The sequence below is a fragment of the Pyrus communis genome, chromosome 13 (assembly GCF_041283825.1).
Source record: "Pyrus communis isolate YQ-2024b chromosome 13, ASM4128382v1, whole genome shotgun sequence".
Classification (NCBI taxonomy): Eukaryota; Viridiplantae; Streptophyta; class Magnoliopsida; order Rosales; family Rosaceae; genus Pyrus; species Pyrus communis.
The window spans coordinates 26,012,669-26,033,919 of NC_142577.1; the positions used below are offsets into that span (position 1 = coordinate 26,012,669).

Genomic DNA, 21,251 nt, shown 5'->3' on the forward strand with positions numbered 1-21,251 from the left:
GATGATAGCCCTCCTCTGCTTGCTTAAAATCTTGTAGCAAAAACTGCACCTTTCACTATATGGTGCAATACATGTTCCACACGTTGAAACCTGTGGCACGTAGAAAATATTCGCCTTTGGTTTGCATTTTTATCCAGATATTATCTAATGAGGAACTAATCTTGCATGAAGGTAGCAGATGTGTCGGATACGAGTGACCGTTAATCTGCTACTTACATCCTACAACTATCCCTTGCATTGGAGTGGGATATGAGGAATCGTTGATTCGTCACTCATGTTCTACAACTATTCTGTGTTTGAATTTATGAACAGAGAAAATTTAACTAGGCATTTGAGATCTTTAATTTTCAAGTTTAAATTCCATAAACAGAGAAAATTATTTTTTTGCTGTACGGCAATGATATTATTGGTTGGTCCAACCCAATTTTCTCTGTTAATTCATGCATTTGGTTATAATACTTCAGCGTATTGATGTAGTCATAATCTTAACAATAAAAAGATACTTGTACTAAACATAAATATTCACATGCATACATCTGACCGTTAGATGGTCACTTTAAAGTTACACATTCGATAAAAAACTGTTAAAATATTTGATTTAATGGAATCTAACAATTTTTGCTTAGATGTATAAATTAAATGTGAAACCAGCAGAGTTTGGGAGTGCGAAGACGGCTGCAGGCAATGTTGACATACAAAGTTGAAAAACATTTTACATTTTTTAACATTTTAATTAAAAGTTGAAAAATCCACAGAGGTGGAATCACTTTAATTAAATATTGACATAAAGGAAGAAAAGTAGACATAAAAGTCCAGCATTATCTTTCGAATAAATTATAAATTGCTTGTCCCCACTTTCAACTCTCTCCAACATTATCGTTCGGAAATAGGATTATTTCCCTTCTTTTTTTACCTATTCTTTCATTCCTTTCTATTTCAACGGTCACGGTTAAACCACGTTAACATTTTATATTAATTTTTTATAAAAAAAAGAAAGACAAAATAAAAAATATGAGAGAAATAGATGGAAGGAGATGGAAAGAGGAGAGAAGATAATCTCAATCCGTTCGGAAGTAGAGATGAAACCGCGGAGGTTTGGCCTCAATGGGAAAATCAAACAGAGAAGCTAACAATGTAAATTCATAGACCAAGAATTACAAGATCGCTCCCTTCACTCTGAAGTGACAGAGGGATCATATCATAAGTTTTCTTTTCATGCTTTTCCCGGAGGTTTGGAAAAAGCTGCAATCAATAAGATTTTCCTAATCCTCCCTTCCCGAAAGAAAGAACGTGAAAATTATTACTCGTGCGTGAAATGCTACAAGTGGGTATGAATCGACGACGTTGCTTGTGTTGGGAGTAATTAGTGAAGCATATGTTGGCAATGCAATAAGGATAAGCCAAATCTATAAGAAAATGGGAGGGAATCACTTTAGGAAAAAGCATCTCTTAAAAGCATAAGGTGTAAAATGGTGAGCATTGCATTAAGAAATCTATCAGCACTATCTTTGTTCCGTACTATACAGTTGAAGCACCATGCTAACTCACCAGAAATGGACAGTAATGCAGACGACTATGATGCACGCCTTGTCCTGGCCAATCTGGTATCCTCTTAGCTCTCGAAAAAATGGCATTTTAACCGATTTTCCCACGCTATACAATGCTAAACTCAAAAGATAATTTACACCCTGTCTGAGCTATACATGGATGGAAGACCTGATTCAATGCTGAGTTAGTTGCTACATCTGTGAACCGGATTCGGTCAGTATCCCATATGCCGGTTCATTCTTCAGAAGCACCAACCGCTGGAGCAGATTCTTTTGAGAGATTAACAAGAGCATCTCGAAATTCTTGCCTGAGTACCTTACGGATTTTCATTCTCAAACTTGAAGCTGCTTCAGGTTTGAACCACCGCCTGCCAAACTGGGAGTTCAAAATAATTAATCGAAGACGGAAAAGTTAAGAACAGAAGAAACATGTTTGAGATCATTCTATTTTCTCTTCAAGGACGGAAAGGTTGAGAATAGATGAAACACACTACCATTGACAAATCTTTCCTTTTCAGCCTTTCAGGGGCCTCTTCGATGAAGCGCTCCATGAAGAAAAGGACAAATAGACCACAATCATATTCATTTCGCTGTTGGGGGACCTGGTGGGAAATACAAAAAGAGGTAAGCTTCAAACCAACCAAGGCAGGCTAGTCATTCAAGCACAACATGCCCCGCACTTTGGGGATAGCTGGGTATTCTTTGGATGTTAGCAACCTTTCCAACTTCCTAGCCACAGTGAAATTTGAAGTTTTAAGTGAAATGTCCAAGAGCTTTATGATCTTATACAATTTTAACACACAACGTCTCAAAAGTAAGTATATACTGTACTTGTAATTCTAATAATCATATGCCTATGGAAATGTGGAACAAATTTTCTTTTTTGATAGTAATGGCATTCTAACATTTAAACTTCAACAATTTAAGAGCAAAATGTACCGCAAGTTTTTTCTCTTCAATTTTTTGGGGAAGTTGCTTCCATATACTGTCGGAAATAGGAAGATCTGAAACGGCAACTTCTGGACCCAAATAATTCCATTCTGCTCTCAGATAGCTGCTTAGGACATTAGTCATCAATTCCATCACCATTAACTAATTGAAATAACCTAGCAAGACATAAACAGATTAAGGGCACGTTTTGTCTCACCTTTTAATATTTTGAAAAACTGATCTAGGAGAATGGACTCCGGATAAAGAATCTAAATGAAGTACAATGGGTCCTGATTCTTCTTCCTTGTCAGGGATGCAGATAATCACTAGACTCCAATGTTTACTGGATACGTCAAACACCATAATGAAATCATATGTTTGGTAGTTTAAGTAACAAAAAAAAAATAGCTGGAAACTAGGATACAGAAAACATACCACATTAGTTTATCACAACATTTGAAAATTGATGAATACTAAAACACTGAGAGAAAATGATTTATACAAGTTTTTTTTTTTTCTTGAGCACTTTGTGTTTATATCATTCATCCGAGTTCAAAAGTCAACCATATTGATCCAGCCTCATCTTAGTTAGATACAGGATTTATTCTGCTTACTGCTTTTTACTACAATGGTAACAACTATATAAAAGTCATTAGTCATTGGCAAGGCAGTCAAGTCAACTAACCATGCCAGACACGCAAGTACAATAACTTCTACCCACATTCTCGTGAGCATTAATCCAGACAAGGCTTCCAACATTTCATCCCTTTTCTTCTGTTAAGGTGCATCTCATCTTTCAGTACTTGATCAAGTAGAAATTAAAATTTATAAAAAAAATATCAAATAAGCATCAAGATGGCAAACAGTTTATTCCAGTTATGAGCTTTCTAGCAAGTATGTCCATTGTCATCTACCACATTTTTCTACCCATGAACAATCTTACAACTACAAGTACTTAATCTTAGCAGTAACAAAAAGACTTACTCTTCATTTATAGGAATAAGTACATATGCCTTCTCAAATATATTAACACCCTTCCACCATCTCCTAAACTTGCCAAAACGTTTATCCTTGTCGTCCCCCTACATGGTACAAGGGAAACAAGCTAGGAAAAATGAGCATGATATAGCCATTGCATGATATACTGATATGTGTGTGTATGTACATATATATGTATACATCATAGGCTTTTCAGTCAAGATCTACGCCAGATGTCTCCACTCACTGTTTCTAAAAATGTAAAAGAAATTATGTGGTATGAGTAGTTTCCTTAGTCTCTAAAGACTTTGAAAGTCTCGACCATATTGGCCGATCATTAAGCACATAAAAAATGGATTCTGAGTTTCTAAAACAAATGGATTACCAATTTAACTAATCCAATTTTTGGCACAGAAACAGCAAGCACTGAAAGTAGAACAAGATAAATACTTACCTTATATGCTACATCCTCCTTGAGTTTCTCATAAAAAAATGTATTAAAGAAATGAAAGTTGCGTAACGCTCTGTCTGTTGGGGATGTTTGTTGTTGTAGATATCTAGTCAAAAGATATTGCAACATCACATATATGATATGGGAAAAGATAGGAATGCATGTCCGTTATTGTGACCTATAAATCTGCATTTACAGAACTACATCTAAAATAGCTAACCGAATGTAGAAGTTCATGATAGTTGATGTCAAGTAGCCTTCAGGATCAAGGCACCCAATGTCCGCATAACAGATTTCTACAGATTTTGGATCATTTCTGAATACGACAAAAAAACAAAAAAAAACACATGATTATCAGTTGTACTCTATATCCTCAACATTCAAAGAGGTCTCTTTGCATCCTCTCCAAAAAGAGATTTTCTACCTTGATGGGTAGTAGATCTTAACCTCGTTAATGCTGGAAAAAAGAGACAAGGTAAACAGATTATTGTATTGTTAATATCAACCTAAAATTTGGCTAAGTCTGAAACACGGTAAAAAAAAATTAGCAACAGTTTTTTAAATTATAGGTACCCCTCGGGAAGTTCTTCTTCTTGCTCTGCTGTGTCCGCAGGTTCAGCATCCTCCTCATCCAGAATTTCTACAACGGTCTGACCCTGCTATAATCATGAAACTATGGATTTAACTACTAAATGGAGAAAGTGACAGGATATATAAACTATGACAGGACAAAAACACAATGCCCATAAGGCAATGATCACACTAAAATATATCTAATTGTAGCAAAAGTTTCACCCATCAAGACAACTTCTCACTAATTCCAACATTTCAGCAGTTAAAAAGAAGGTGCCTAGATAAAATGTAGAATGAAACACAAGACATTGTACCCTTTGATGCCTCGAACCATTTATTTGAGAAGCGTCATTCCAGCTGGAAAGAAGGAAAAGAGAGAAATGCAAATTATTAAATAAAAGGGGTATTAGCCATTAAGGCTATCTAGTGTAGTTAGAACTTCAATAGAAGATAATACACTGAAAGCGAACGAGGTAAAAGAAAAGACCGTTACCTTCTGCCACAACTAGACAAGTCTTCTGAAACGTGGCGAAGTGAACAAGGGAAAGAAGCCCCGCCTTTATGACCACCATTTGAAAGAGAACATTTTTCTCGTCTATGATTAAAACTGCTAGAGCATTGACGAGGTACGTATCTTGATGAAGATCGACCTTTCCGTCCTCCTTTTTGCAATAACTCTCCATTGCTTTTCATGCTCTGCCGGTTGCATGGAAGAAGAGATGATTCTGTTTGAGCTTCACTGGCTGTCCTAGAATCAGACTGCATTAAGAATAGACCGAAGCAATTATATTTAAATTTTAAAAGCCACTTATTCAAACAATAAAGAAGAATATGGTGGATCGCATTACCTTTTCTTCCATCTTTTGTTCAAAATGGCAAGCAAATTCAGACTTTGGCTTTGCCAGAGGTGCTGTAGCCTCATTTTTGAAGCCAGTAGAATCATCTAGAAGCCACATTTAAGTTTCTTAAGCACGAGTTCCGCAAAACATATAAAATGATATTTGCAACACCACAGTACTTAACCATGCAAACAATCCGTAGCAAATTCGGTTCATTTAATGTGTAACTTTTTAGTTAACACAACACATCGATGAAAGAAAGGGCTTACCCATGTTTCTGTTTTTACAGCTCGTGGCTTGTGCGATCTCCTCCCACCTACTGGTGTTCTATTCAATGAAAACCAAAGCAACTACGGTCAGAAGACTCAGAATCAATTTTGATAAGCACTTTTCTGAGAAGTACTTCTACATAAACATTCAGAATTCTGATTTCCAGCAATTCCAACCAGACTGAAAAGGGCATGAAGCACATCAATATAAAACTAGAAATGAAGCATTAAACCCCCACCCCCCAAAAAAAAAATTAAAACTTTGCATTCAATTTTGCCCCCATTTTCTGAGAAACCAAACAGAACAGAAAAGCAAAACGCACCTTTTCAAGCCGACTGCATCTCCTCCGCTCCTTTTCGTCCTCCAACTGCATAAGAGCCACCCGGAGCTTTTCGCCTTTGTCCGGCAAGCTGCGGCTCAGTTTCTCAATGTTACTCTTCTGCCGCTTAATCTTCTCCTCTAGCTCGTGATCGGCTATGACATAGAAGAAATCATCCCGCTGCTGATCACCGCCCCCCATTCCGGACTGCTTCGGCGGCTGCTCCTCCGCGGCCGTAGCTTTCCGCTTTGACTCCGGCAAAACCACCCTCTCCAGCGGGTCGCCGCTGTCGTCGAGACAATCCAGCACCTTGCTGACATCGATCCTCCTCTTCCCACCCGTCTCTTCCTCCATGCAGAGAATGCGAAAGCCCCAAAATGTCTACTCTCCCTCTCTCTAATCGGAAGCTCTCACACTCCCTTCTCACCGATTGTGATTTTATACTGACTCACCAGCTTCTTGTGTCACGACAAAATCAAAAACCTAATAAAAATAATATTCGGTAGACCAATTTTTTAAACCAAATACGTTATATAATTTATAAAATTTAAACCAAAAATTAATTTATTTAACATTACTTGAATAATGTTAGGTAGACCAGACTAACCAAATCGAGTAGTAACTTTCATTTTGTTTCCGACTTTAGCTAAAAATCGAATTATTATAAACCAAATTAAACCCTATTGTTTAAGGTCGTCTCAATGTTTAAGAAATATCATTACATTTTTATCCAAAAAAAAAACCTCACACTTTACATCGTCAACATTTGGGATTAATTGTAAAATATAATGTACGAGATGTTACTTTGTTCACAATTGAACTTAATGTCACATCCCCGTTCGGGCCCCCAACCATATTTCGGGCTCGACTCCACCGTAGCACGATATTGTTTACTTTGGGATATCCAGCACGATATTGTCCGCTTTGGAACATCCCGGGCTCGACTTCACCGTAGCACAATATTGTCTGCTTTGGGACCCGACCACGCCCTCACAATTTTGTTTCTGGGAACTCATACGAGAACTTCCCAGTAGATCACCCATCATGGGATTTCTCTCGCGCGAACTCACTTAACTTCGGAGTTCCTACGAAACCCGAAGCCACTGAGCTTCCAAAAGACCTCATGCTAGGTAGAGATGGAAATATACACATGATCCACTCCCTAGACAACGTGAAAAGTTACAATTAACCCTTTTGACATCGTTCAATTTACACATTTTATTTGGCTAATTATCTGATCAATCATTTAGTCTAATGCGTGCCTTCTAAACGTAGTAGTCGTTCAATAGAAAATACACAAGTGTTTAACATGTGTGTCCTGCACTTACAACGTCGTTAGTTAACGGTTATCTACAATCAACCTAATGAAATATACAAATTGGATGTCAAAACATTAAGGTATAATTCCAGAAAATAAAAAACTCAGTGTCCAATTTGAAAAACTTGGACTTAACTACACACACAATGTCAAGTGGGGACCTAAAAAGTGAGAATCTTATGTCATATCATGTCACAATAATGTAAAATCTACTTAAAGTGAGAAATTTTTTTATGTGTTCGGAATATATGTGGTACACTATCTATTTAAGTAGGGGAGAATTTTATTTTTCAAGTTGTTAATTTTTTGAACTCAAGTATCTCAACACTTGTATAATAATACGTAGTATACTATCACAAGTTCCATACACATTAAAAAATCTCTTCTTAAAAGTAACAATGTTTTACGAATGTATTTTTGTTCATCACTATAAACTATGTTGACATACACTAATTATATGTCACGCGTCATTTCACTTGGCTTTAGGTAATTTTTTTCAAAATTAAAAATATAATGACACGTAGACTCATAGTAGACGATTAATTATTACACCATAGTTTTTGTGGCCTATATGTTCTTTTGAGTTTTGTTGGCCAATCGAGGGGCGACACGTATACTGCTAAACAAACAATTTTTTTACTAGTTCCGGAACACTAACCCGTGTAATTCGTACATAAACTCTCCCCTTGTTCTCTCTCTGTCACTATCCTTCTCCTTGTTTCTCTCTCCTAGGGCACGAAAACAGCAAAAATTCACCCACAGATTTCAATTCTTTCTAGCCATGGCGGACGCTCCTTCCTCTCCCGCCACAAACCCACTGTCCAATCCCCAATCCGGTAACCCTAATCCCCAATCTAACCAACCTGATCCCGTACCCGCCTCCACCACACCACCACCACCACCATCACAATCATCGTCGTTATCATCCACACCTATCACCGTAAACCCTGATTCGAATCCGCCTCTAGTATCTCTGCCGCCTCCACCGTCACATCCTTCGATCTCCTTCGTGCCACAACAGGTTTCCGGCGCCTTACCGCCGGTCGCGCCGTCTTTCCGGCCGGTTCCACAGTTCACTCCAATACTGAACCCCGGTGTGCCCAATCCGAATTATCAAATCCCCGGTGTCCAGCCGCCTGGTGTGAGCTCCGGAGCTCCGATGGCTCCTGGTGTGCCCCCGCCGTCCTCGGCCCCGCAGAATATGATGCATTATCAGATGCAGCCTATGAGACCGTACGCACCGATGCCTAATGGATACGCACCCATGTCCACTGGTGCTCCTCAAGGCGCCTTACCTGGTGGGTTTTTGCTTCTCTCTGTAATCACTTCGTTATTTCGTATGTTTTTTTTTCTGCTATTCAATTTCCATTCAATTCCAAATATTTGTATTTATTGTTGGTTCTCGTATTTCAATTGCTTGGTGCTGTTTTGGTATGAGTTGTTCAAGAAATACTTAGGTCCAGTTGATTAATGTGCCACACGGAATTGCTTGAGTGCACCAAGCTTTTGGTTTTTGCCTCGAAAAAGTGAAAAGTAATAACTTTGTTTAATCTACGGATAGCAATCAAATTAAGACTAATGGTATAATAGAGTGGGAAGAGTTTGCTAAAGCAGAGTTCGGAGTTTGTTCAGAAAAGTTAGTGTAGTGTGTTAGATTGAGGGTATCGATGACAGGATGTTTTCTCGTACAGTGTCTTGATTGAATTCGGTGAGAAAGGTTGGAAGGCTTGCTTCATATTGCTTTGAGAACCCCCCATCTACAACTCCTTTTTTGGTATGCACATATTTTGAAGTTTTATTCAAGCTCAAGTTGGTCTGGAGTTCAAAATATAAATGAATATTCCCAAATTTCGGAAAATTTTACTGTTCAGTTTGTCATGCTAAAGTTACATTACCATGTCGTGTTTATTTGAGTAGGATGCTTTCTGGTAATTTTAAGGATACTATCCCTTTCATGGGTTTATGAATTGCCAGAAGCAGACCATGTTTGCAACTGAGTGCTCATTGCCCTTGTGTTCTAAGGTACTGAAGTCTTTCTATCCATAGATACATATATATGTCCATCATCCATTCATCCATCCATCTGACAATCAATCAATCTATTTATATATACATTTAGACATCTAATCATGTGTTTATTTGTGCGTGTTTTTAGTACTTTGTGCATGTTTGTTAAAATTTTGTTTTTAATCTTCTAACGTTCTCATGCTGCATTGCATTGCCTACCGCTAACCTTTTGAGATGAATTAAACTGTCGGTATATCAAGTATGTGTAATTCTCATCAACCCCTATATGCATGAGATATTGGAGGTTTTATTATACTTGAGAAGGCTACTTTGGTCTAAGTGGATGTGCAAGGTAAGCACAATTTATTCATTTATGGTTTATGAACACGATGCTGCTTCTTAATGTTTCCTTCAGGTTATCTGTTCAGCTGGTGGTAGTTGCTATGCCTGTGCTGCCATCTCTAATATTCTTTTAATGTGTGGTAACAAAAGTCATTATTTAGAGTCATACTGTTTTTCATACATCTGTTTAGTTTGGGGAGGGTCACCTATCCATCATTGGATCCAGTTCATAAGCGTTCTCTGACATATTTGCAAGATATTTATTTGTGTTTTTGTAGGACTTCCTCGTTATCCTTCATATCATCCAATGATTCGGACCCCGTTTCCTCCACGCCCACTGGGAGCAACTGGTTTGCTTCAGCGTGCCCCTGTTCCTGGGATTCCTGGAGTTCGCCCGATTATCCCTCCTGTTGTTAGGCCAATTCTTCCTATTGTCGCTCCAGCTGAGAAACCACAAACCACTGTTTATGTTGGGAAGATAGCACCAACAGTGGACAATGAATTTATGAAATATCTCCTCCAGGTGTGCTGTCAAATTACTGCGATTTCTGTTGTTCTTTATCAATTTTCCCACTGTTTTGTTACGTTACCCAAATTTATAAGTTGACTTCTGATGGTTTACCTTTTGTGAAGTTGTGTGGACCTGTCAAGAGTTGGAAACGTGCTCAAGATCCCACAGATGGGACTCCTAGGCGCTTTGGGTTCTGCGAATTTGAATCTGCTGAAGGGGTTCTTCGGGCATTGCGTCTTCTCACTAATTTGAGCATTGATGGGCAGGACCTTGTGGTATGTCTTGATTCTAATTAGATAATTTGTCAGTTTAATTGTGTGTGTGTTTTTTTTTTTTTCTTTCTTTTTTTGTCATTGTCATTATGGTGCAATGGAAAATCTCACGGCCTTCCTTAGTAATCATGCCATATATACTTCTCCGCAAATTCAGCTTTGCTTATATTTATCTCTTTATATTTGATGTTGTAAACATAAACAGTTAAATGTTAATCAAGCAACAAGAGAGTATCTGGAGAGGGTTGTTAAAAAGAAGACTGAAAACTCAAAGAAGCTCAAAGAAGCTGAAGCAGCTGAGAAAGGTGATGGAAGTGCACTAGACGTTGAGAAGAATGTACCTTCAATTCCTTCTGTACAAAACTCAAAGGAGGAAGATGGTAATTCGAGTAACAAAGAAAATGACCCTGCCAATTTTGGAGTTGTGACTGACGAAGACAAGGAAGCTGACCGGGAGGCTATGGAGAAGCTTACAAGTTTGATAGAGGAGAGAATAAAAAACAAACCTCTCCCTCCTCCGCCACCTACACCAGCCCCTGGTGATGGTACTAGGAATTCAAACTCAGCGCTGCCAGCTAAATCAAGGGATGGAGACTCTGATGTTGATATAACAAGAAATGGTAAGATAAGCAATGAAGTTGCTTAGAGTCATTTATTAGTGGCAGTTTGTTGTTATACTTATGGTTGGTACTTTAACTTTTCAGATGCTTATGAAAAATTTGATGAAGAGATAACTAGTGACAACAAAACAAGAAGTGAGCAGGGGAGCCCTGAAACAAGCTCACATGATAGGAGCAGAAAGCAAGATCGGAGGAGCAGAGACAATGAGCGAGATATGAAACGGGAAAAGGAGCATGAGATTGAAAGATACGAAAGAGAAACAGAGCGAGAACGGGTACGGAAGGAGAAGGAGCAAAGGAGAAAACTGGAGGATGCGGAGCATCAGTATGAAAAATTTCTCAAAGATTGGGAGTATAGGGAAAGGGAGAAAGAGAAACAGAGGCAGTATGAGAAGGAGAGGGAGAAAGAGAGGGAACGCAAACGGAGGAAAGAGGTAATTTATGAAGAAGATGATGAGGATGAAGATTCCAGAAAAAAATGGAGGAGAAGTGCGTTGGAGGAGAAGAGAAAGAGGAGACTACGGGAGAAAGAAGATGACTTAGCTGACAGGCAGAAAGAGGAAGAAGAAATTGCTGAGGCCAGAAGGAGGGCTGAAGAGGAAAAGCAGCTGCAGCAAGAGAGAGATGCATTGAGGGATTCATCTGGTCATGTTGCAAATGGAAGCGAAAAAGCTGCTTTGGCTGAAGAATTCGTTGTGCAACTGAAAGATAAGGCAACTGAACAGGATAATGGGGGTGATTCTGGTCATGAGAATCATATAGGTAAATTACTCGGGAAGTTATTTATTGCTTTTATCGTTGTTTTCTTTTGCCCTCTTTTCCCTTTTCTTTTCCTTTTTGTTCATGTCGTTTGACTTTGATGCGACAGGTGATGGGACTCTACAAAATGGTAACAGTGGTGATGAGTCAACCATGACATCAGTTTCTGCATCAGAACCGCAGCAGAGTGGCAGTGCCCCTGCAAAGAAGTTGGGTTTTGGCCTACTGGGTTCTGGAAAACGTACCGCTGTTCCTTCTGTTTTCAATGAGGAGGATGATGATGCACACAAGGACAAAAAAATGAGGCCCCTGGTTCCCATTGATTATTCAACGGAAGAACTACAGGCTGTCCAACCAATTTCTGGGACAGCTCCATCAAATTTGGCTGCAGCGGCTGAATTCGCAAAGCGAATATCAAATGCTAGTTCTAAAGAAGAGAAGCCAGTTACAGAGAAGGAAAGAAGTAGACGTTCTAATGATAGGTCAAGCCACCGGGATAGGGACCAGAATGGTGATGAGTCTAATCGGACTAGAGATGAGCATAAGGAGAAGACTATTGACCGTGATACGGATCGTGACCATGCGATGAATAAACCAAGGGCAAAGGATAATAAGAAGCTTTTGGATGCAAAACAACTGATCGATATGATTCCAAAGACAAAGGAGGAATTATTCTCCTATGAAATAAATTGGGCTATTTATGAACATGTAAGCGCAGCCCATGATTTTAAATTATTTTGTTTAAACTTGCAAGATTTGCTTCCTGGTGATCATTCATTCAAATAGTCTAAAAACTGCTCGTACTAATGTCTGATGTGTTCTGCTTTCACAGCATGCACTACATGAACGCATGAGACCATGGATTTCGAAGAAGATTACGGAATTCCTGGGAGAGGAAGAGACCACACTTGTAGATTACATTGTATCTAGTACTCAGGAACATGTTGGAGCAGAACGCATGCTGCAGCTGCTTCAATCCATTTTAGACGAAGAAGCCGAAATGTTTGTTCTCAAGATGTGGAGGATGCTCATCTTTGAAATTAAGAAGGTCGAGACAGGTCTGGCTTCAAGAACAAGAACTTAATAGTTTTCTTTTGTCAGTTGTACTTTTGCTGCTGTAGACCCGAGTCTTGTTAGCATAATATGTCCTTTGGCCTCCAGCGTCGTTACCTAGGATAGCATAGATGGCCGTCAAGGCTAAACTATATTCTTTCTGTTTGTGTTGCTTCATAATACATTTTGTTCCGTAAGCTATTAACGCCCGCTGTTTTGTTTCCTCACTCTTGTGGGTTGTTTGTAGCTTTGGAATCTATTAGATGTCCTATTGCTGATTCTTTACAAAATTTTACTTATATTTATACTGGCACTTTCATTCAGGCCATTGTATTTTGCAGTGCATGACAGGGGAACCCTTCCTACCATTACACTTGTGTTATTCTCTTCTAAGAACGCCAAGCACGGGTGCGTATTATTTTTGTTTTCAAACCCACGGTGTGATTTGATTCACACTCCCGCTTTCTCATTCTACGCTTCTCCCTTTGTTTTTGTTCCTTGATCTTCCTTTGGTTTTGCCGAGAAAACGGGAGTGCAAAAATCACATCTTTAGCAGTTAGAAGGCAGAATTAGAGCTAGTATGGTATCCGATTCAAATTCAGGTTTACATAAAGATGAACAAATTGATAATCAACAGTTTACATTTCATAATCCATGTTTAAGAAACAAAGGGAAATATTAGTAACGGTAGAATTACAAAGCTATACAGAAAAACAACTGAGCCAGCAGTGGGATCTCGGCAATAGCAGGTTTTAGAGTTTTTGGTATGTACCCAATTTGCTGAGCAATCAGATGACCCAGAACCAAGATACAACCGAGCCAGCAGCCAACCCCAGAACCAAGAACAACACGATCACGATCCCGGCGGTCTCGGCATGTTGTAATTGGACAACTTTGGGAGCCAAAATCATCAACACACTGGTCAAGTAGCCGTTAGTGAGTCCCAAAAGGCAAGTTAGTATCGTCACTGGAATCTCTGTTCGGAAGAATTTGGGGCCGTGCAAGCACCCGTAGAAGAGAGGAAAGAAGAGCAATCGCACAACTGTACTGCCGATTGCAACCTTGGAACTTTTGGGGAGATACACAGAAGTCAGAGACTTGCCAACGAGATCAAACACATTGTAGCCAGCGATAAGGATGATCGGGTACCAATCCTTGAGAATTTGAGAGTGCACGTCTTCAGTAATGTATCCCGGGAAAATCGACAAAGTCACGATATAGATGAGGAGGATGCTAATTCCATACCACTTGACTCTATCGACTACGTGCCATAGAGTTGATCTCAACAGAGTCACAGTCCGCGGACCTTTCTCTTCTGTCTCATCGTTTACAGCCTGAACCTTTAAATCTGCATAATACTTCATAACTGGAATCCTTGGTGCCACATTGTAGAAAACAATGCATATGACAATAATGACTATCCCGACGGCGAAGTAAAGGTTAGCACTTTTCCTCAGGCCATCGGCAGTTTGTGGATATACAGCCTTGGTTACGATCCTTAGAGCAGAAACGACGACTCCTGTAAAATCATATCCAAAATTTGGAAACTCTGATGAACTCATAACCAGTAACCTAGAGCAGAAAAATTAATATGCTTCAGCAATGACATTTTCATTTGATACTTCCATAGAGACCTAAAAGTGCTTATGACAATCGGAAGCGTTTCTAACTACATTTGGTAGGAAAACAGGCCTCTATGGAGAAGGTTTCTGCAGACTTCCAAGTGCTTTTCCAGAATGCAGTTAAACTTTTAATAACAATTTCAATGTGTTTCCATTAAAAGCACTTCTAGCGGAAGCGCTTATGACCAGAAGAGTTTCCCAAACGGCCATTCAGATTACACAGAGATTCAGAAAATCAAACAAAGTCATCTGGGATTAACTAAAATCAGAATTTAATTCAGAGAATGAAACAATGCCCAGAAACCAAAAATCAAACAAAGAGAAAACCCAAAAATTGAAAATCCAAAGTCGACCGGAAAATCCAAAGAGCAGGGAGTTTTACCTGAACCAGCAGTCCCGGCCACAATGGCTTGTATATAAGTTCCGGGCAACTCACTAGCCGCCCCAATGAGCGAGCCTTGGACCAATGCATCCGCCACGCCGGAAAGCGCAACCGCCGCAACCGTCACGTAAAACCCGTCGTACAACCCGACCCGACCCTTGATGTAAAACACATCCATGAGGGGAACGACTAACAGCGAAACGACGAAGAGGCCCAGGCCCACATTGATCCGGACATAGGCTTCGGACTTGTGGGAGTAGAAGATTATCAGGAGGAGGCAGAAGAGGCCCACCACCATGTACACGACGGAGAATATCCGGTCGACGCTGGCATCTGGATAGAGGTAGGCGAAGTAATCGACGGCTGTGATGAAAGCGTTCCATGGGAGTAGGTAGCCGAGACCCAGTGTGAAGTAGATGATGTAGGCCAAGTGGAAGGAGTCCTTTGGGATTTTATTAGGTACGGCGGCGGCGGCGGTTACGGTGGGGAGCAGGAGGCTGGCCTCAGAATTTTCGTCGGCGGTTTTGGCATTGAAACCCATCGGAAATTGGTGGATGTGGATGTTTCACAATGGGTTTTCGGGTTCGGGTTGAGGGATTGGATCAGCTGAGAAAGCTCAGATCTTTGAGTTTTGCTTTTGGATTCCGGGAAGATATTTTGGCGATGGAGATTTGGTAGGACTGTTGGAGGTGAATGACGGAATGAGACGTTGTCGTTTTACTCTCCAGTTATTGAATTGAGAGGTAACCAAATGTCATGTGCTTTTTCCTTCTTTTGTGGGAGTTTGAAACGATGTGCTTTTTATTTTATTAAGGCGACTAGGCTTTGGGTTGTAAACTTGTAATCACACTTCTTTTTTAAGAAAGTGTTGTACGTGAAGAATTTGGACCCTTGCAAACGAGGATTGGCTCAGTTTGTAAGGTTTTTGTTTTATGTGTCGTTTTATTAAAATTTGAGTTTCGTTACCAACAGTTAGTGCGTGATCTGTAAATTTCTATATGAATCTATATCAGTGGCAATGGCAGTTAGTTGCCACACGTAAGTCATTCTGGCTCAAGGTTATGGGTATATCCTGACGCTGGTGGTGAGAGTTAACTAATGCACACTAAACTTTTTGTTACCAGAATAAAAAATTTGGACCCTAAGCGGGTAAATATTTTTGGTGCAGGATGTCTGTCTTTATTAAAAAACATTAACTAGATTGAAAATACATAATCAAGTAGCTCTTAGTCTAATAGTGCTTTTCTTTTCAATTCTTGATGTTGAAAGAATATAAATCTCCATTTTTGGTTTAATACTCAATGAATTTTACATTAGAGGTGAAGGATTATGGCTAAACCCTATAGTAAATCAATATAATAAATTAATATCAAACTCATCATTTTATCAGAATCAACTCAAAAGCTCTCTTAGAGTTAATAAAAATATTGCTAAAACATGATACTAATAAGCTAATAGCTCGGATCTTCATCGTTGATTTAAAAAGAATGGAAGAGGACATGGTTGTTGATTTAGAGCCCAATAACTTGGGGCCCCAAGAATGAGTCACGAGTCTCATGATCTAAAAAAATAAAAAAAAATAGAACCCAACCAATGATGGCAAGAAAGTCGATTTGCAGTGAGAATTATCACTGTGGCCGGAATATAGGGCAAAATATCACATGTTATTGTATAGTTGTAAAAAAAAATTATTTTCAAGTATCTCTTGAATTGTATAATATGTGTTGTTCTGCCTTGTATTCTGGCACACTAAAAAATCTCTCCAACTTGGGAGGGACTTTCCCATTCGGCAATCTGAATTGACTTATCTAATTTTAGGTGTCCAAATTGCATAACTGCTGGTGTTTGTGTGGCATAAAAATTATCGCATTTGTGATCTTGATCAAGTCAAACAGTTCTTAGAAGATAGTGTGTTTTGGAATTGAGACTTTTACAAAGTAATTTTCTGCTATTAAATGATATTCTTTGGGTGATAAATGTATGCTTGTCAAACCAGAGAGATATGATCATACACCAGCTCAAATTCTCAATTTTGAAAATTGACCTTTAGAACTAAAGTTAAGAATCTTGATCTTGAGTGCAACATCTGTCTTTGAGAAGGAAATCTTAGGTAAGGCCGTAGAGCTTTTGATTAAAGAAACTCTCATATTAGGTGAGACCAACGTGAGGTCGAGTGAGACCAAAATACATAAGGTCCGCTATTATTTTTGGAACAATTGCCCTACGAATGATGTGGTCAGGTGTCCCTACGTAGGGTTTTCTCGATTCTTAGGTTAAGTTTATTGTATTCATTCCAACCGGCCTTCCATCATTTTTAAATGAAATTTTGATCCCCAATGAGCTTGATTAGCAGGAGAATTGTACCATGCGTTTTGTCCCATTGGTTTGTCATTCCCTTAAATTTTTGACAACCAACTTCAGAAATCGCTCTCAAGATTTCTACATTCGGCATTGCTCGTTATTTATATCAATAAAATACTGTGGTTTGATTGATTCTTAACTAATTGTTTGATTAATAAAATGCTAATCTTGTTTCGATTAGCCTGCATAATACATGGCACGACAGAGCTATCTCACACACACCAGCTTTTTCTCTTCTGCATCACCTCACAGCCATTTGCCTTGTTTGCATTCTTCCAACTTCAAATAACTTCAAACACACGCACACACACTCTCTCTCTCTCTCTCTCTCTCTCTCTCTCTCTCTTTCTCTCTACACACACACACACACACACACACATACATATATATATGTTTTGTATAAAAGTTTGCAGATAAATTTATATGTGACAGCCGTCTCTTCTGAAAAATAGATATCCAAGCCAATGATCGATCCTCTTAGATTCTGAAATCATTCCAGATACCAAATTTGAAGTTTTTGAGCATCCGTTCTTTACAGAAACACAAGCACTAAGAATACATAATCTTCCCGAGGACGGTTTAAGGAGGGCATAATTCTGGCATCTAAATCTACCCTTTTGTTTATGATCCTTAAAACCCACCCTCCATGGCCAAACTTGTGTTGAATTTCCATCGTCTTAATCCGATGAAATATCACAAACCGCCCCTTATGATAGTACTCTTTCTTTTCCTCAGTGCCTTAAATTTTTCCTTCTCACAAACCCCAGATATTAAGTGTGTCCTTGATGTTCAAGACTCTTCAGAGTGGCGCGGCACGAGTTGTGAAGAAGGAAATTGGGGTGGATTTATCAGCAATTGTTGCGGAGCAGCTTTTGATGATTACTTATACGCCTTGGGGCACAGGGCAAACCGGACGGAGCACAGGGCATCCCGGACAGTGCAGCTCTTCTTAAACTCGACAGAGCAGACAAACTGCTTAATTTCAATGAAGGGTATTAAAGATGGTGTTTTGAGTTGTGGAATTGACAAGCTAACAAGTGGAGCCGGCGGATGCTCTGACTACACGAAAGTAGATGTTTTCGACAATCTGGGGAACACACTGGAAAATTTAGATGAAGATTGTAAGCTTTTGGGCATGGGAGAAAAGTCCGAGCAGGATCAGGCTTGTAGTGCATGTCTGAGAAGGTGGGAAGAGATTGTGGCATTGTCGGAAAATGAGTCGTCGTCGTCAAAACTTGAAGCTGATATTTGTGGTTTTGCAGTTTTGGTAACTTTAACAAGCAGGAGGATTGATGATAAGAATTGGGTTTCAGCACTGTATGAATGCCTTGGGGATCAGAAACTTTCAGAAGGTATGGGCTGTCAAGAAAGAAACTGATACTATTTCATGTCTTCATTTTTCACAACAGTAAGTTGTATCATTTTGTTAAACTGTTGGAACTGCTTCCTACGGAAGCCCTTCTGCTATTAACTCATAAGCGCTTTTACTAAGGAGTGGATTTAGAAACAGTAGTCAGAAACGCTTTTGGTTGTAAGAGAATTCCTTTAGCCCTTTTAAAAAGCAGTCCCAAACAGACCCTAAACTGGAGCTGAGTATCGCCTTTGCTTCTGTTGCAGATGTGCAGAGAAGTTCAAGAAGTACGGGCGTAAACTTGAGAACAGGTAATCTAACTTCCCAATTGTCACCACAACCATGTACGGGAAGTTGCTGGCAGTTTTTTTTTTTAAGGTCAGTCGTGATGGTGTTTTGATTAATTTCATGAGAATGTCAGGTCTGTGGATTCTATGTGGAGGTGTGGCAGGAATTACAGCAATAATTCTCATTGCAACATGGACCTTATGCAGAAAAAGGACTCATGAGAGTATTTTAGCTCGAAAAGATGGTATTTCTGCAACAAGTTTCATATCTTACTAGAAATTAACATAACAATTGTGAATTGTTGCTAACCTTTTTTTACCGGACAGCATCAAATGATTTACTGTCTGAAGAATGCGTCAGCCTTAAGATATCAAGCAAGGAAATCTATTCGGCGACTGACAATCTAAGCGCAGTCAACTTCATTGGGCAAGGCGGAGCTGGTAATAATCTTCCAGAACAGTAAGAATATTGGTTAGTTTTACGTAGGGTTTCAGTAAGTTCGGATATGAGTTTGAATACGTTGAGTAGTTCAGGAGCGACTCGAAAATGGCCATATTGTTTGGGTAATTTTTATGTAGTTAATCCAAAGTTTCCTTTCTGATACCATCTGATAATATTTCTAGGAAAGGTATATAAAGGCATACTATCAAATGGGAAACATGTTGCAGTGAAGCACATAATCAACGATGGATCTGTTGAGACATTCATCCGCGAAGTAACGAGCCTTTCCGATGTTAGACATCCAAACCTTGTAGCTTTGCTTGGCTCTTGTGAGGATGTAGAAGAATATTTCCTGGTCTATGAACTCTGTCAAAATGGGAACCTTTCGGAGTGGCTATTTGGTAAGTTTCCATTTCCATTCGCGTAGATTTTCTCTAGCATTTTCATCATTCGGAAAGCCAATTCAATCAAAGCTGATTGCAGGTAAAGATAAAAATCTGCCATGGAGAACGAGACTCGAGCTTGCAATTGACAGTGCTAGGGGCCTTTGGTTTCTGCACACTTATCCGGGAGGCTGCATTGTTCACCGTGATATCAAGGTAGGAAAATTTTTTTTTTTTCTTTACGCCGCCTCTGTAGCTGTTCATTTGCCACTCATTTCATCAAACTTCTTTTCTTGTCGCGTCCCAACTGGCAGCCAACAAACATTCTCATTGATGAAAACTTTCAAGCAAAACTGTCAGACTTCGGGTTATCTAAAGTTATGGACTTGGGACAGTCTTGTGTGAGCTCAGAAGTGAGAGGGACATTCGGTTATGTTGATCCTGAGTACCGAAAGAATCACCGCGTAAATGCTTCAGGAGATGTCTACAGTTTTGGAATAGTTCTTCTGCAACTTATCTCAGGGCGCAGGGTTATCAATCTAAACTCAAACAAACCAATGCCTCTTAGTAAAATGGTAACAAAGTTCATACTTTTTTCCCCACATATTGGCAAAACTATTTCGAGTCACTTATTCAGCCTCTTATGTTCCGTGTCTTTGTTCTTCAGGCAAGGGCTCTCACAAGAGGCGGTGATGTAACAGAATTCGCAGATCCCAAACTTAACGGGGAGTATTCGGTAGAAGCTTTTGACCTTGTGTTCAACCTAGCTTTGTCGTGCACGGGACTAAAGCTGCAAAGGCCAAGCATGGAGCAAGTGGTATCAAAACTTGAAAGGGCACTTGATACCTCAACCCGAAAACAGTCAGCTTCTTCTACCCTACCAATCAAGGCTGGAAATCGGAGAAACTCGAGCAGATAGTTTTGTAAATTGAAACAATCATGAATGATTTTAAATGGAAAAAGAATTACAATACATTGCAATATAACAATGATTTTGTACAAAAGCTTCATTGAAAAAAATAGAAGAAGCTGAGGTCGCTCTATTCTCTAGTTCCCTCGAAGCATTAGCAACAGGGAAGAGCTCGTAAAGTTTACTCGTGGTACTTTTTTTTTTTAGTCATTAATATGAAGAATCTGTATTGATAGTACAGGTAGAACAATAAGATTTCAATTAAATGTGCCTAATTTTTTCATTTACACGCTTTTGGGATCTATGTATTAATCGACGATGCAATCATTGGCAGAATATTTAACTGTAATTGTACTTCATTAGACCCAGAAAAAACTGTCGTGTGAGCCTCCAAAACTTCCATATTTACGATGGTAAATGAAAGGAAAAAAAATCTTCCGTACTTTTGACATGTCTAAAGGAGCTGTTTAGATGTTCTTCGATGAAACCTTCGATTTTCCAAAATCCGCGATAATCTATCAGATTAAACTGTCTGATTTGTACCCCTTGTTAGCTGGATTAAACTGTCTCTCAATTTCTTTGCCTGAGTGTCTTTGTTTGCATGTGGACGAACACAGTGCAATGCATGTGTAAGAAAAGTGAGCAAAATAAATTGTTCTTACTCACTATCGATATGAGATGATTTCTTATCAAAGGTTCAAATACAAGATGAATCTTCTTTTAT

The 21,251-nt window shown here is 39.2% G+C and overlaps 4 protein-coding genes across 10 annotated transcripts; 2 read left to right on the top strand and 2 right to left on the bottom strand.

Moving 5' to 3' along the window:
• Nucleotides 1-1,463: 1,463 nt before the first annotated feature.
• LOC137736294 (ubiquitin-like-specific protease 1D) lies at nt 1,464-6,411 on the bottom strand. Of its 2 annotated transcripts, none has more exons than XM_088683002.1 (14): nt 5,911-6,411; nt 5,588-5,645; nt 5,328-5,422; nt 4,973-5,238; nt 4,794-4,836; nt 4,480-4,565; nt 4,331-4,363; nt 4,127-4,222; nt 3,910-4,012; nt 3,462-3,559; nt 2,695-2,820; nt 2,487-2,601; nt 2,042-2,149; nt 1,464-1,923 (listed from the first exon to the last, which is right to left on the bottom strand). In XM_088683002.1, the coding sequence occupies exons 1-14, from the start codon at nt 6,259-6,261 to the stop codon at nt 1,783-1,785; spliced, it is 1,719 nt and encodes a 572-aa protein (XP_088539128.1). In that variant the 5' UTR covers nt 6,262-6,411; the 3' UTR covers nt 1,464-1,782. The 2 variants fall into 2 exon arrangements, with proteins under 2 accessions (XP_088539128.1, XP_088539129.1); XM_088683003.1 differs by having other exon boundaries at nt 4,480-4,562; nt 5,911-6,363.
• A 1,481-nt stretch (nt 6,412-7,892) lies between these two features.
• LOC137736685 (RNA-binding motif protein 25) lies at nt 7,893-14,410 on the top strand. 6 transcript variants are annotated; one of them, XM_088682446.1, is made up of 8 exons: nt 7,905-8,523; nt 9,853-10,097; nt 10,208-10,360; nt 10,563-10,977; nt 11,062-11,739; nt 11,846-12,444; nt 12,569-12,794; nt 13,131-14,410. In XM_088682446.1, the coding sequence occupies exons 1-8, from the start codon at nt 8,007-8,009 to the stop codon at nt 13,289-13,291; spliced, it is 2,994 nt and encodes a 997-aa protein (XP_088538572.1). In that variant the 5' UTR covers nt 7,905-8,006; the 3' UTR covers nt 13,292-14,410. The 6 variants fall into 6 exon arrangements, with proteins under 6 accessions (XP_068332018.2, XP_088538572.1, XP_088538569.1 ...); XM_088682443.1 differs by lacking the exons at nt 7,905-8,523; nt 13,131-14,410 and adding exons at nt 8,548-8,999; nt 9,143-9,247 and having other exon boundaries at nt 12,569-13,016; XM_068475917.2 differs by lacking the exon at nt 13,131-14,410 and having other exon boundaries at nt 7,893-8,523; nt 12,569-13,016.
• On the bottom strand, nt 13,376-15,334 carry LOC137736686 (equilibrative nucleotide transporter 1). Its single transcript, XM_068475920.2, has 2 exons — nt 14,794-15,334; nt 13,376-14,308 (listed from the first exon to the last, which is right to left on the bottom strand). Exons 1-2 carry the CDS (start codon nt 15,332-15,334, stop codon nt 13,578-13,580), a joined length of 1,272 nt encoding a protein of 423 aa, XP_068332021.1. The 3' UTR covers nt 13,376-13,577.
• A 2,272-nt stretch (nt 15,335-17,606) lies between these two features.
• Nucleotides 17,607-20,793, top strand: LOC137736643 (putative LRR receptor-like serine/threonine-protein kinase At1g07650). The gene is made up of 8 exons (XM_088682447.1): nt 17,607-18,506; nt 18,772-18,816; nt 18,927-19,037; nt 19,120-19,233; nt 19,417-19,635; nt 19,718-19,833; nt 19,932-20,192; nt 20,285-20,793. Exons 1-8 carry the CDS (start codon nt 17,801-17,803, stop codon nt 20,534-20,536), a joined length of 1,824 nt encoding a protein of 607 aa, XP_088538573.1. The 5' UTR covers nt 17,607-17,800; the 3' UTR covers nt 20,537-20,793.
• The last annotated feature ends 458 nt before the right edge of the window (nt 20,794-21,251 follow it).